Source organism: Rhinolophus hipposideros (genome assembly GCF_964194185.1).
Source record: "Rhinolophus hipposideros genome assembly, chromosome: X".
NCBI lineage: Eukaryota > Metazoa > Chordata > Mammalia > Chiroptera > Rhinolophidae > Rhinolophus > Rhinolophus hipposideros.
In genome coordinates, this window is record NC_138046.1 from 90,755,757 (window position 1) to 90,772,759 (window position 17,003).

Below are 17,003 nucleotides of genomic sequence, written 5' to 3' on the forward strand. Positions count from 1 at the left end.
TATAGCAGTCTCTATATGCTTCTTCACTAAAGCTTCCTGGAAAAATCTTAGAAGAGCGTAATAAAATGAGAATATGTACCAAACACAGGGTACCATTATTATAAAATCAAACGCTATTAATTAGAAGTGACTTGTTAATGTTAATATAGTTTTCTGTATTTTACTAGTGATAGGGTATTTATAGACTAGTCCCCTCCCACATCATGTCATGCAAGCAGGAAAGCATGAAATTTCAAATTTCAGTAACCTTCCTAACATCAAAAAAAAAAAACTCTCTTAATTTATTTGTATTCTAAAATAGTCCTTAATCTGAATCTTTTTGCCATATAAAACACTACTAAGTGATGTAAATGATTTGTCAAGCTCATATAACATTCCCTTTAAAATCTTAAGTTCAATCACTATTTGTTTTCTACTATTATACTACATTTGGCAGCAATTGTTTATTGGTCTGTCATTGCAGTAATTGCAACTTAACAATAAACCAGTCTGACATTTTAGGTCTTGAAGATACATACCATATATATTTCTTTAAAAATAATCATACTTTTTTTGTAAGCAATACTTTACAGTAAACACCTCAAAAATCTACCATAGATGTGAAACTTAAAACGAGAAAAATTTAAGTTCTAAATCTTTATACATATATCCAGATTTCTATATATATTATATATACATACATAAGTATATATAAAATATATATAATCAGATTTGAAAAATGAACAAAAACTGGGCACTGTACATAAAGTCTTTTTAAAACCCAAACAATAGAAAACTCTTTAAACATTAAACAATTTTAATAAAAGTTTCTGTACAATGCTAAGCAGTTTTATTTACACATAGAAAATGTAATAGGAGTAGTGCTTGAAATTACAGAACTCCTTAAAATTTCAATGGCAGGTAAATCTGGAAAAAATAACAGCATTCCATTCACAAATATTTTCAAGCAATAAATATGTATTTATAAATAGTGTAAATTTACATCAAGATTAGAAACAAAAATCACAAATCTGAAGTTTATTCCTTAGTCTATGTGCAATCCATTATCTTTGTGACTTGGCTGTTAATTTTTTAAACATTTTATTTAGGAACCAAAAGTGTAATAACCGTCATGGTTTCAAAACAAGACAGAAAAACATAAAAGCAGTAAAAAAGTTCCTTATCTAACTTTTCACATTAAAAAAAAGTTGACCAAAGAAAGCCTTAAAATTGCTAACTACACCTTACAAAGAAATAACCAGCTAGGCTAGTATTTTTTTCCAAGGAAAACTCTGAAGGGGGAAAAAGATAGATGAAAACCAATTCATCAGCCCAGAAATAGAGAAATATAAAAGAGGTTGTTTTCAAGTCAGTAGTCTGTATGATGTTGCCAGTTTTGTCAGATATATACAAAACATGGAAATTATTATTTTTTTTTTCTGAAGCACAGCTGATCAGCTTTGAGAGTCCTGGAGTAGGAGCAGTGCTCTCCTCTGTCCAGTTGGTTGACACTCCGCACTTGAAAGGTTGCATAGACACAGTTTTCAGCCAGCAGCCTTACGAGATAGCTACAAAAAACAGTGGTGCAGAACTGGGTTACTTCCTGAATAGCAGAAAAGGTCTCATTTAATGTCCACGGAACAATATCAAGATGAGGATGGTAATGGAGGAGCCTGAAAATAAAAGTATGGTACGTTACTTTGGTATACAAATTGTTAATAGTGTTCCCTAGCTCAAGGCTAAAGACAGTCTGCTTATGAAGATAGGGAAAATAACAATTCTCAAGAAAAGGTCAACAGCCTGCTATATAATGTCCAAGTACAATCTCTCTTACTGCCTCACACCTGTCCAATTTTCCTAAGAGTTTGAGACCATTACCTCACCCAATGCACCAGCATTTTTCTGTACTTTATCAAGCAGTCGAAAGCTCAAGAATTGTAAAAGTCAAGAACGTTATTAGGTTGACCATTTTTTTAGATTGCTTTTAAAAAAAGGCTTGTGGGTGGGCATGAGGGAGAAGGTGAGGGGATTAGAAAACACAATTGGTAACCACAAAATTGCCACGGGTATACAAAAGACACTTTGGGGAATGTAATCAATAATGTTGTAAAGATATTGTAGGGTATCTGATGGACACTTGTCTCATTAGGGAGACCACTTCATGGACAGTGTAGGTGCCTGACCACTGCACTGTATACCTGAAGCTGAACAATACTGAATGTCAACTATAATTTAATATATATACATATATATATGTATATGGTCACAGGATGTGGAGCATAGGGAATAGAGTCAGTGGAACTGTAACAGATATATACGATGTCAGAAAGGTAGTAGATTGGGGGGAGGGGTTATCACTTTGTGAGGGGTATAAATGTCTAACTATTACATTGTTTTGTACACTTGAAACTAGCTTAAAAAATAACAAATCAATTGTGGAAAATAACAAATCAATTATAATTTCATTAGTGACTGGCTTCAAAACCTATCTCAAATAGATAAGATACTTTGTTTAATATATTACAAGTAATTTTCTTCTTCTTCAAGGAATCATGAAGACCATTCAAGTGAAAATATTGGGAGCTAAATTTTAAAAATTCAGTTTCTGACAACATATGTAAGATAAACATAGTGGAGGAAATCAACAATTCATAAATTATGTCTGTGCTTCTATTCATAAAACTAGTGATGTGCTAGAGTAAAACGCTTTCCCCTAAGCATCTGCTGTTTAAAATTAAAACACTGTGTGCAATGTGCAATTTATAAGTATACTTGAATTGCATAAGGTTGTATATAACATATTAGGAAGTTAAGCTCCATCAAATATTCCCATGAAGTTAATACTTCTGGCAAGAACAAAATTTTAAATAAATACAATTAGCTCTAAAAGTAGAAGTATCTTTAAAAGCACACTTACTGATTTATTTTGTGGATACTAATAACCTGTTGTATACAAACACTTTATCAACTGAGATCAAATGACATAAAGAATATGATAGTGTTCAAAAAGCACAAGAACATTAAAACGTAATTATTATGACATTATTTTAGGCTGGTTTCACCCAGGAAGAAAAGTGAAAATGAAATATGCCAACTTCATAGGAATAAATACTTGGAAGTAGAAGGGGGGGAATGATACGAATGTTTCCTTATGCAATACCTAATGAGTCAAAGGAACATTTAAATATTTCATTACCTCCTACTTATCAGGTGACAGAACAAACAGTGCTGCTTTCCTAGCCAACTAACTATGTACTCACATGTTGATTTCACTTACTAATGTAAATTGGTCATAAACTTGCATCAGGTCCTCCATCTTGTACTGTTCTAGCACCACAAAATTTTCCAGGTTTCTGCTTGTTTTTCGTGCACAATCTTGGCAATGCACTATATAGGTCTTTCGAGAGATGCTCTCATTAGTGACAAAAAGCAGATCAAAAACCTCCACCTATTTTATACAAGAGAAAAAGCAACAGTGGTATTTATTTATTGTACTGTTTTAGTATAATTACATAATTCTACTTGACATGGAATTGTGGACAATTATCTCTGGTTAAGAGTAGGCACCAAGACAAGCATAGCTGTGTTTGAGAATCTTTAATAGACCAGGTTTATTTTGCACCAAACACAAAGACGTGGGTGGTAATGAATATTTAGGGGAGTGACCTAAGTGAATGACATACTCATTATAATCACTGGCAAAAACCTAATTTAAAAGTCTGATAAAGTCAGCCTATTTTTGTTTTAAATCCAAAACATTAGTATATAATCAGATGAGAGTGATTATTAATTTCCTTTTACTTCTCTATGACAGTACTAACAGGACACTGTATAGATATTTGTCTTCCCCTACAGACTCAGTTCCTCAAAGATGAAGATTATGTTTTACTCATCTTTGCACCTCCAGGGCATATCACAGTACTTAGTCAAACCTCAAAATACTTGTTGAATGAATATACTCTGATTATTTTACAGATGAGGAAATTGACAGGTAAGTGACAGTGAGAAAGTGTACAGCTATAACCCTCATGTTAATGAGTATGAGTACAAACAAAATGTGTACTCATGAGTATAGCATAGTTTTAAAAATAATACCTGTATATTATACAGAAAGACTGATGAGTGGCTAAAGTTCAGGTAGGATAAGGAGTAACACTGAAGGATAGGAGTCATTTTCAAATACTGGAAAGCTTATACATTCGTTTTCCTGAGGTATAACACACCTAATTAGAATCTATCTGATCTCCCAATGACTTTAGCCAGGTTGTACATTAAAATGGCCGATGGATGCAATCATTTCAAATAAAAGCTAATGTCAGAATTAGAGCATTTCAAGGTTTGGAATGGTTCATTAATGTCCATGGCTTTGGCATATCCTTGAATTTATTCAATGACAGAAAATTCTCATGACTTCATGTCTTCTTTGAACAGTTATGTCAATCAAAATCTCAGAGCTCACCATGTTTTCACTTACTATCAACGGGCAACAACATTGAACCTCATGATCTAAGCTAGAAAACTTGTGAGCATTCTTCAGCCTCTCACTCCTGCCATTTAAGGAGTCGTCTTGTGAATTTTACCTTCTATAAATATTTTTGAATTCCTCTCCTTCTTTAATATTCCCACTGCCAGTTTCTGGTCTAGGCCTTAAGATAACAACTCTTACTTAAGACCAGTGCAACAGCATCCTATCTCCATCCTCTCCAATCACTGTCTCTGAAACACATATCCAAGTTGGTTGCCTGCTCAAAAACTTCTAATGTCTTCAGTGATCTCAGAATAAATATCAAATTCCTTAAAGTCATTCAAAATGCTCTGCCAGCTTCCCACCACTTAGACTTATAAGTATAATTTGCATAGTTTGTGTTCCAGCCACATTGGACTACTTACCCTTTAATGAATGAGTCATTCCATTTCCCATTATTGTTTTTATACCTCGTAACATTCAATCTACTTCCAATCCTTATCATTTTTTAGCTCACTGTAATATATTCATCTTTAAGGATGGACTTAAATTAGGTCATTTTTTTCCCTGAGTTATCATAACAGTAAGACCAACTTCGCATTCACAAGTCTCATGTACATTATAATTAGTTGTTTATAATTTGTCTTCTCTGAGTAGAAGGGAAGCTCCTTCAGAAGAGGTACCACATCTTTATTTTTGCATCTCTTGCAAGCCTTGGCCTCAGGACAGGACTGACCAAACGTACCAGAGAGGATTAAACATTGATCTGCCTGGAGCTATAGTGTTTCCCCGAAAATAAGACCTAGCCGGACCATCAGCTCGAATGCGTCTTTTGGAGCAAAAATTAATATAAGACGTCTTATATTAATTTTTGCTCCAAAAGACGCATTCGAGCTGATGGTCCAGCTAAATCTTAGTTTTGGGGAAACACAGTATATTGAACTACATCAGTTTATTGACATTTGTTGGCTTCTGGACTGTTCCCAGTTTAATATCCCAAGACTAAACAACTTGACGATTATCATCTGTTAAATGTCTACCAGATAAATGACTATAACAGATACTTTTAGAGTTAATTCAGTCAGTAAAATAGTATACCATCATATTAAATTTTAATAAGTAACAAGAAAATGAGATTGAACACAATGTCAATTTCAGTAAAATGCATTACATAAAAGTATAAATACATTTTAAAAAATAAAGAGAAACCCAAAGTGGAGAGGTAAGAGGCTTTATAAAACAATGGTGGATAAGAGCAGCTATTTACCTCACAAATGCTACAGTAATGTGCTGGTTCTTCTTTTGTCCGCCCATGCCATATAATCTCTTTTCCTGCAGCAATGAGAGCTTCCTTCAATGTCTGACATTGCTTCAGAGTTCTTAGAAGACAATACCTATTGTGGGGGAAAAATTATTTGTGACCAGCAACTGAATACTGAGTATTTTCAGCATTAAAGATATACCATATAAATAATGCCAAGAAACTCAGTTCTAATATCTGTGACTTCAATTTTCTTCTGTCAATTTCTCAGATATTATGATTTAAAAAATAAGGTTAACGCTCAGCAGGTCTGATTATGACAATATTAGATAATTTAAAGCTGAGAATAATTTATATCTGAATACAAAATGATCTAATATACAAAACCTGATTCCTTGCTTAAATATAAGCTGTAAATTTTGGCTCTTATTTGGGCAAGTCAATTAACCTCTTTGGGAGTCAACGTCCTCATCCTTGAAATAAGGGGTCTGAATTTCAGATGTGAACTGCTATGATTCTAGCAAGGCAGGAATGCACATTATTTTTATCAACACTACCTAGACACTCATAAACTGCATAAAACTGTATAGCTGCTTTTGAAACTTTTGAGCTTATAAGCAGAAAACTATGGATTTAATCACTACACAATACCAAACTGGTTGTACAAAAAAAGACATTTAATTCCTCTATTTTAACTTGAAGGTAATATAGTGGAATCTTTCATTTATATTAACACAATTGAACTTTTCTTATAATTTGTACCTTTTCTAAACTCAATTTGTGCTGATTTTCCTATAGTTTGCTGTCATTACTTGGAATTGTCTGCTAAATTCTTATTCTCTTGTGAATCTTAGTGGCTTAGGTTCTCCATTTAAACAAAGAGGTTAGACTAGATAATCTCTAAGGCACGTTTTGCTTTAAAATTCCGGAGACAATGAAAATACCCTAAGGAAAAGGAAATGGGGTTAGCAATCGAGTGCTGTTTGAAAGCAAAGGTCTTGTCTGTTTTATTCATGCTGTCTACTCACTGCCTATGACAGTGCCTGGCATATAGTAGGTGCTTGATAAACATTTGATTACCGAACAACTAAAATTTAAAGTATGGTAAGTATATGTAATAGCATATGTAATTTCTCTTAATTTATATTTCCTTGCTACTTTATAAGTTACTAGGTTTAAGTATTGTTACTTATCAGAATCCATGTAAATTAAGCCAGGGTAAAAAAGATGACTAAAAATATATGTAAAACTTGTAAACATAAAACAGTATCAACCTTGTAATTGTAAGGCAAATCCATTAAATATCATATTCAAAGAATTTCTCAGTTTGGTTTTAGCAATTCTTTGCCTTTTACTTATTTTGAAAAAAGTAATGCTTCAGACTATGGCTACAAGTCAAAGCTAGGACAGTGATAACTCTGTGTATGTGTGTGTATTCGTGTGTGCATGCCTTTGTGAAGGTATGCTGGGGGGTTGCAAGTAAAAATTTAGGTCATGGCAAAAAGAATATAATTCAGACTATGCTGCTAGCTCTTTTTATTTTTTATTAGTTTCAGGTGTACAAAGCAATGTAACAATTAGACATTTACACCCCTCATAAAGTGGTAACACCCCCCGCCCCCAGCAGTCTACTACCCCAGTCTACTACCTGTCTGACATTGTATGTAGCTGTTACAAGTCCATTGATTATATCCCTATGTTGTCTTAAACAGTACCTGCTCCTCCCCTTTTCCCTTCCCCATGTTCCATACAATTCACCCCTGAATGAACAAGTTTTCCAAGCAGGGCCTCAAAATAAGGTCTCTTTCACAGGAAAATAATGCCTGAAACTTTGCAGGTACCTCTGGATGATTGGCAGATTCCACTATGCTCCCATGTGGGAAAATAAACAAACAAAACAATCTAATAAATAAAAAGAGGACAAGACAGAGGAGGCATGGCCTTAGGTACTTTACACATATTATGCCACTTAGGCCTTTTAACAACCCTGTGCAGGAGACACTATTATCACCATCTTACAAATGAGGAGACTAAATGCTCAAAGAGGCTAAATTTGTCAGATGTCATAAAGCTATTTTTTAAGTGGTTGGGCTAGGGTTTTATAAAAGCAGAAAAATCTCAAGCTTTCCCTCACTACCATCTTTTCCCGAAAATAAGACTTAGCCGGACTATTAGCTCTAATGCGTCTTTTGGAGCAAAAATTAATATAAGACCCGATCTTATTTTAATATAAGATTGGGTCTTTAATAAATATAATATAATATATAATATAATGTAATATAATATAATATAATACAATACAATAGAATGTTGGGTATAGTATAATATAACATAACATGATATAATATAATATAATAATAATATAATATAATACTGGGTCTTATGTTAATTTTTGCTCCAAAAGACGCATTAGAGCTGATGGTCTGGCTAGGTCTTATTTTTGGGGAAACATGGTATCTCACACTGCACTCTCTTCCACATCTTCTTACCCACTCCTCCGCTTCTCTTTTAAAAATGAGATTCAGTCAGCACAATCCACACTCCGCCCCCAACATAGAGCCTTGGTTCTGTGGAGCATTATTCCACTCTTTACTCAGCGAATGAACTTTCATCTCCAATGCTACTGACAACATTGGCAGTGAGATAGCAGTTTATAATTTATGGTTAGTTTGGTAGTTTCTTCTAGAAAAAGGCAATATACAACTTTCATGCAAACAATAAAGGGTTAGAGGTAGGATTGCTAGTAAATACTAAGCCATGAATATTCTGTGTCTGAAATCACAGCTCAGAATTTTTATTGAGAAATTGGAATCTTAGAAAACTGACAGCTCTATTAATCTGATCTGACAATGAATAACCAAATTGTGGTTTCCTCCTTGTCCTTAACATTAAATGTGTTTGTTCCTGCCCATTTTCAAAAGGCAACAGTTGGAGGAGCGGCCAGTTAGCTCGGTTGGTTAGAGCACGATGCTCGTAACACCAGGGTTGCTGGTTGGATCCCCACATGGGACAGTGTGAGTTGCGCCCTCCACAACTAGCCTGAAACAACTACTTGACTTTGGAGCTGATGGGCCCTGGAAAAACACACTTAAAAAAAAAAAAAAAAAGGTAGCAGTTGGAATAGGAGGAGAATTGAGAGAGACAGACACTCTTCTTGAGTCCACAGCAGTGAGCAGGTCCTAAATAAAGGATGTGATTCAATCGAAGGGTAGGGAAAAATAAATAGAAAATAAAGAGATTTAGGGAAAGGATCCTAGAGAAGACACAGACATAATATTCAAGACTTAACAGTAATCTGTTCTGCTTTGATTAATTCCAGTCTTTGATTTTATATGAAGATAACGTTTGAGTGTTTTGAAAAGCTAAAAAATAAAAAAAACAAAATCAGGGTTGTCATTTCATCTTCATTTTAGTTTTACTGAATTTTAATAAATTTACCTTACAGCAATTAAGACTTAAATTTATTAAAAACCACAGAATAAATCACTCGCGAAAAGTGTAAAAATGTAGAAGACATGCTGCTTTTAATAAATGCATTTTACGAACAGGGTCAGAAATGTTTTCAGGAGATAGAGAAGCAAAAGGAATTCTTTGACTTTTAAGGATCAATGTGGTTTCAGGACCCAAACTCTGTTTTTAGTTGTGTGAATGAAAGACTACCACAAAAACGCAGGGAATATTAAAGATAGCTCTGGCTTGAAAGAAAACCAAGAAAAGGCTGACTGAGGGCTTGGTGTATTTGAGGTTAAACAGCAGAATCTAATCCTCCCAAAAACCAATCTGCAAAGATGACATCTAAAAAAGGATGGAATTTTAGAGAATGACTTCACATAGGGGATAGAAATGAAAATATACTTGAAATATTAGAATAAGAAAACTGAAAACGATAATATGAGAACAAATGACCATGCCCAATATAATCATAAATCAATACAGTAGGCAAAAGATAAACAGACATAGTACGCCATGGATGCTAAAAGGAGGGAGAGCTCATCTTCAGGTGAGAGGAGGTAGAAATCACAGAAGTTTACATAAAGAAGTTGTCAATTTAGATGTGAGCAGGAAGGAGAGGTGGGCAGAAGGCACCTTCCTGGCAGAAGGAATGCCATGAGCATAGTATGGGGATTACTTAGGGAATAAATAACTGTTCTTATAAGATTTTTAATCATAGGATGAAGTTTGTAGGGCAGGAGAATAAAGGAATGAAACCATAGTGATATTATCGTATGTCGAACTTAAGACAACACTGGGGATTACTCTGACATTCTGGGGACAAGTTTCCAAAGGAAGTTCCCAAATGTCAGTGTGGAGACAGATGAAGCATGGGTTAACTTGATATGGCACGTTCAAAGTTTTTATGGTAACAATCTCAGCCACTAAGTATATGGTGTACAAATTAGAGTATACCAAGAGGCGCCTTGCCTTGCACAGCCCTCTTACTGAAAGAGTCATGCAGGAAAAGCCAACACATGAGCCTTCATAACACACTTGCCACCTGTCACTCCAGGATTGTGTCCCCTAGGACAACAGAGTGTCTGAAAGTGAATAAGACATCTAACAGTTTCATTTAAACCTACCACATGGCTGAAAATCAAGGTCTCAGTCAATGATAAAATGAGTATCTTAAGAATTTTAAACCCTTGGATAGAAAAAGCAAGCATACAAAAGCAAATATATGTTAACCATGAGAAAGCAGAGTTTTAGAATTTTTAGATTTCATTTGCTCAATGTCATCACAAAGCAGTGTATATTTAACCCAATAGTTTATTAGAAGACCCCCAAGGACAACAGCACTAGGACCTATGCTAACCATGGACTGGTCTTCGTGACTATACCCTCTTATTCAATTAGGCCAAATGGTTATGACCAGAGTTGCAGAACACCTCATTTATCCATTTAAAAACGGGAATCAAAGGGCAAAGGGAGTTAATATTTAACAGTTTGCTTTCATTTATGTTCAATACCTATGTGCCTGTGATAAAGTATATAGTATGTATATAGGGTAATAATGTATAATATGTGTGAAAGGATAAAAAATATTGTTAGTTCTGAAAGAGATCTAATCTAGAGTATCCCTAACTTGCCTGATCACAGGATTCATGCAGGCCACGTGACAGAGATTCCCACGGTTCTTCTCACAAAGCTTTAAATTTACTTGTTAGAAAAAGACTAGAAATCTTTTCGTAAGTCTTGGGTGATTCTTATGATCAGGCAAGTAAAAACCAGTGCAAAACTCTTACTTCATAAGTGATAAAGTTGGAAACAATGTCTAACATTTGTAATAATATTTTTCAATAAAGAGTGTGGTAACGTCACAAATCATGTTTTTGTACGATTAGAGCCTTAAGACACCAGAGAGAAAGATGCAAGGTAGGTAAGAGCATCCTAGAGCTAGATTGCCTGGGTTCAAATCTCAACTCCACCCATACTTATTCTCTGTGCCTCAGTTTCCTCAACTGTAAAAAGTGGACACCTAACTTACAGTGCTATTATGAGGGCTACATGTTATATAAATGATTAGATTAGCACCTAGCAGCTAGTGATCTGTATTTGAATTTGACATGTCAAACTCTTAAATTGTGTTAAAATAATTATATAATTACTAAATTGGAGTTATTTTTTTAACTTGAAAAAAACTGCAATGACTGCCAATTGAAAGTGCAATAGTTATACCAAAAGAAGATAAAACAAATTATTTAAAAGGGGTTTGTTTATTAGTCTAGATTCCATTAAATCAGGATTTCTCAACACTACTGTTAATTATTTTTTTTGGGGGGGGGGAATAATTTTTTGTGGGGGCTGTCCTGTTCCCTATAGGATGTTTAGCAATATCCCTAGCTTCTAACCACAAAGTATCAGTAGCACCCCTTCCACTCAAGTCACGACATTGCCGTATGTCCGTTTGGATGCGGGTAAGGAGAAGCAAAATTGCCCACAGTTGAGAACCACTATACTGGGTCCGTGAATATTAACTTACTTAAAAAACAGAAGGTGATAGAGGTTTCTATAATTAATAACAACTGTCACCATTTACTGAGTGCTTATTCCATGCTAAGAACCACATGTATTCCTAAAAGTTATATTAGAAAGATACAATTATTATCCTCATTTTTTCAGAAAAAGAAACAAAGACTAATAGGCATACTAATTTGCCCATGGTCCCTCAGCCAATAGATGGAGAAGCTAAGATGTGAAGGCTAGATTCCAAACAACCACACAATACTGCCATGCCTGTAATATTTCACTGAGATATTAAATAGCACAGACTCTAAGATTCAGAAAAATTAAAAAGGAACGGCAAATAACGAAAACATAGCAATCACATATACACAATAGGCACAGATTAAAGTACATAAAGTATTAATATTGTGAATATAAGATGATACCTTTAAAAACCGAAATATAAAAACAGTGCTTTATAAGATAGATGGTCAAAAGAATGATAAAATGATATGACAAGAAATTAAGTTTGTGGGGAGTGGTTTCCAATGGACTTGATACTGTAGAAATTTTAGAAAATTAACTTTCTACTCGCCAGCATACTATCTGATATGCTCCTCTTAAATCTAAGACTTCCTAATATTGAAACTTTCAGAGGAAAATGGGATCTTTGGCGTTCTATTTTTGACATTTCAAAATGTACTGAACCTATTATCATGTTGATTTAAGTGGAACCAACAAAGTAGTTGAAGAAATCAGAATTTCCACCATATCAGAAACACTATCATTAGCTTGTTAACAGTCCACAGGATTATAACAATTTATACCATATTTATTGGAGTTGGCCTTATCCACTATTGAGATTAAACCATTCCACTGCATCTAAAAGAATCTATTCTGAAAGCCTGTTATCTATAGGGAAATCTAATCATTACCAATAGTATCCAGAGCCCACATGATGCATTATCATTTGATTCCTTTCAAGGGTCCTATCAAAAGGACTACTTCAATGCTAAAACATAATGAATGTCTGAGTCTTAGGGAAGTGAACTAAAAAAAGAGCCTTAGCACTATACAGGGATCAATGTAGGCAAAGCAATCTATCTCAAATGGGAATCATGAATTTACAAAGAATGAGGGTTTCTCTTAGCTCTCAACTAGCTTAAAATTAAAACCAAAGGATAAAAACTGTATACTATGATGAAAATGGATCAAGAGTAGCAATATCTCCACCCTTAATTATTGTAAGTGTTAAAGTGCCTATTTACTACAACTTGATTTACTCAGGAGCCACTAATAGAAATATCTATCACATAGATTATATAGGAATGGGACAGGGGTTTAGCAAAAATAAACGTCAATATTTTTTCTGAAAAAATATACAACCCAAATAATTATGAGAAAAACAAAAAAAGAAAAAACCCTCATAGATCTAAAAGAGACTAAAGACACAATGACTACACACTGAATTCGATATGAACCTTGATTCTTCAATCTAGATAGGGGTGGTGGAGTGGAAAGGGTAAAGAGCTTAAAAAAAAAATTGGGGGTAGTTGGGGAAATTCAAATATGGACTGCGTATTAGCTGATTACTATTGAATTTCACATTTCTTATATATGGTAAATTGTATTGTGGTTATGTGAGACTATCTTATTAATCGATACAGGTTGAAGTATTTGAGGTGACATGTCATAATGTCTGCAAATGTAGACATTAGTTTTCATATGACTCAGCTGAAAAAGTACGTGAATGTGTGTATATAGAAGCAGCTAAATAAGCGTGGGAAAAACTTATCTGATGACTCCAGATGAGGTTATATAAGTATTCATTGCATTATTCTTTCAACTTTTATAGAGTAAAAAAATTTCAAAAATAAAAGTTGAAGAAAAAACTATAAACAACTTTGGGGGAGCATGTGGCAATGCATTATATGGAAATTTTATGACATGGAAAAATTGTCATAGTTCAATGAATTAAAGGAACAGATCAGTAGGCTTGGGTTTATAGTTCTCCTTAATTCATTTCTTTGGGTGGGCACTGCTCTACTTTAAAAGCTAATGGTTCAGAGGACTTTCAGATCCAAATGGCTGTGTGAGGTGAGCCTCTGTAAAGGTCCCCTGGAATTTACAACTAATCGAACAATAACTCCGAAAAGGACTCCCTGCACAGCAGACAGGCATGATGAAGAGGCCCACTACTGAATTCACCTAAAGTGGGGAATCGTGTGAGCGGCGAAGGAAGGAAGACAGATGAGGGAAGAAAGAAGTGTGGAGACGGAGGTGCGCGGGCGCAGGACGCAGAACTAGCTCAGTGCTCCGAGCTCGCTGCATCCCGGAACTACCGCAGCTGCTGGAGAGGGAAGAACTCGGACTGCTAAGGCTCCGCTTATGGCCCACAGGGCTGAGGGGTCAGCATATAACACGGCTGAACCCAACGCTCACTGCAGAAACCGCGGAGAAAAGACTGAGGGAAGAAGGCTGAAAACAGTGCTTTAAGCCCTCACTGCCCAGCAGAGAATAGAAGCCTTAGACACTGAGACTAGCCGCCCCCTCCCTACCCTCCCAGAGCTCGCCCTGCCCCAACCTGCCCAGGGCTAGAAGCAGAACAGTAGCGGTGTCAAATCAAAAGAACAGAATATTTGCTGTTCTGAGAACTGTGGACCACAGACACACATTCACACCCCAACTAGTTCCAGCAAAGGGGAGGGAACTGTGGAAGCAGGACCGGCTGTGGTGGTGGTCTCCCCCATTGCTCTGGGCCACCTCTCACAACTCACCCCAGCCCTGGCCCCACCAATCTGGGTGGATCCCTGCAGGAGTAAACAGAACTGCTGAAATATACGAGCTCTGAATCTGGTGCAGGAAGAACTTTGGAACTTCAAAAAAGCTCTCCATATACCCACCAGGACACTGGGCCCTGTGACCCAGGCGAACTATAACAGAGGAAAAGCCTGTCTCCCAGGGAACCCCCCCATTGTGTGAAAAGCTGGAATACTGCAGAGAAAACAGCACTAGTCTGTGAGAGAGGAAAAGAAAAGGCTGCAGTTGGAGAGAAAATAAAACATTCTACCAACAAGTATTGGAAAACAAAAGACAGATCTCTTCCTATCAACCTGTTACAGAAGCCACTCCTGTAGATGTCTAGGAGGGGAAATAATAAATCGGTAATTGCCATGAATAACCAAGGCAATAAGACAGCTCAGAAGAAAGTGAAGCGTCTGCAGAAAAGCAACTTAAAGATATGGAAATATGTGACTTAAATGACAGAGAATTCAAGATTGCAGTTCTGAAAAAACTCAACTATATGCAAGTAAACACAGAAAGGCAGTTTAATGAACTCAGAAACACAATCAAAGAACAACATGAGCATTTTATGAAAGAGATTCAAATTTTAAAAAGGAACCGAATAGAATTCCTGGAGATTAAGAACTCAATAGAAGAACTGAAGAATGAAATAACCAGTTTAGGTAGTAGAGTTGACCCGATAGAGGAAAGAATCAGTGATATCGAAGATAGATATCTGGAAATTACACGGATGGAAGAAGAGACTTGAGATTTAAAAGAAATGAAAGAACTCTACAAGAACTTTCTGACTCCATCGAAAGACCAATATAAGAATAACGGGCATGCCACAAGGAGAAGACAGAGAGAAGGGAACACAGAATATATTCAAACAAATTGTTGATGAGAACTTCCCAAACTTGTAGACATAACTGGATCCTCGAATACAAGAAACAAATACAACACGTAACCACCTCAATCCCAACAGGCCTTCTCCAAGGCACATTGTATTGAAGCTATCTAAAATCAACGACAAAGAAAGAATCCTCAAGGCAGGCAGGGAAAAGAAGACGGTAACCTACAAAGGAAAGCCCATTAGATTTTTATCAGATTTTTCAGCAAAAACTCTACAAGCCAGGAGGGAGTGGAACCAAATATTCAAACTACTGAAAGAGAGAAATTACGAGCCAAGAATAATATACCCAGCAAAGATATCCTTTAGATATGACGGAGGAATAAAGACCTTTCCAGACATACAGAAGCTGAGGGAATTTTCTAATACACGACCTGCACTACAAGAAACACTAAGGAGGCTATTCGACCACCATCAACAGGGACAATCTGTGGCAACCAAAACATAAAAAGAGGGAGAGTAAAGGCCTGAACCGGATTATGGGAATGGAGAAAGGAAGAGTACTGAAAAAAATGGAATACTCTAAATATCAAACTTTGTTTTACATAAACTTAAGGGTAACCACTCAAAAAAAAATCCAGAATGAAATATATACTGTAATAAAAAAAGAAACAGAGGAAAACATCATAAAATACCACCACATAGAAATAACAGACAACAACAAAAAGGCAAAGAAACAATGGAGACACAGCCTTACTAGAAAACTTAAGATAGAATGACAGGAAATCCTCACCTATCAATAATCACCCCAAATGTAAACGGACTGAACTCACCAATAAAAAGGCACAGAGCAGCAGACTGGCTCAAAAAACTAAACGCAACCATATGCTGTCTCCAAAAGACACATCTTAGCTACAAGGACAAGCATAGACTCAAAGTGAAAGGGTGGAAATTGACACTCCAAGCAAATGGTACCCAGAGAAACTCAGGTGTAGCCATACTGATATCAGATGAAACAGACTTCGAGGTAAAAATATAACAAGAGACAAAGAAGGACATTTCATAATGGTAAAGGGGACTATACAACAAGGAGACATAACAGTCATCAATATTTATGCCCCCAATCAAGGAGCACCAAAATATACCAAGTAACTACTAACAAAACTAAAGGGAGAAATTGACCAAAACACAATTATACTAGGGGACTTAAATACATCTTTGACAGCTATGGACAGATCATCCAAACAGAAAATAAATAACGAAATAGCAGCCCTAAATGACATATTAGATGAAATGGACATAACTGACATATATAGACCACTTCATATTAAAACATCAGACTGTACAATTTTTGAGTGTACATGGAACATTCTCAATGATAGACCATATATTGGGACATAAATCAGCCTCAGTAAATATAAGAAGATTGAAATCATACCAAGCATATTCTCTGATCACAAGGCTTTGACACTGGATATCAACTGGAAAAAGAAAGCAGGACAAAACACAGATACATGGAGATTAAACATCATAATATTAAAGAACTACCGGGTCAAGGAAGAAATTAGAGGAGAGATCAAAAGATACATAGAAACAAATGACAATGAAATTACATCCTACCAAAATTTTTGGGATGCAGCGAAAGCAGTTTTAAGAGGGAAATTTATATCATTACAGGCCTATCCCAAGAAAGAAGAAAAACCCCACATAAACAACCTCACGTT

At 35.6% G+C, this 17,003-nt stretch overlaps 1 protein-coding gene across 9 annotated transcripts in view; it reads right to left on the bottom strand.

Annotated features, from left to right (window-relative positions):
• Positions 1-774: 774 nt before the first annotated feature.
• KDM6A (lysine demethylase 6A) overlaps positions 775-17,003 on the bottom strand; it is a 213,356-nt gene continuing 197,127 nt past the window's right edge. For 8 of the 9 annotated variants that reach the window (XM_081041951.1, XM_081041952.1, XM_081041954.1 and 5 more), the window contains 3 exons: positions 5,712-5,838; positions 3,257-3,427; positions 775-1,652 (listed from right to left, as the gene is read on the bottom strand). In XM_081041951.1, the coding sequence (XP_080898077.1) occupies positions 1,626-1,652; positions 3,257-3,427; positions 5,712-5,838 (325 nt within the window). In that variant the 3' untranslated portion in view covers positions 775-1,625. The remainder of the gene's footprint in view (positions 1,653-3,256; positions 3,428-5,711; positions 5,839-17,003) is intronic. The other variant, XR_013992908.1, reaches the window with a different exon arrangement.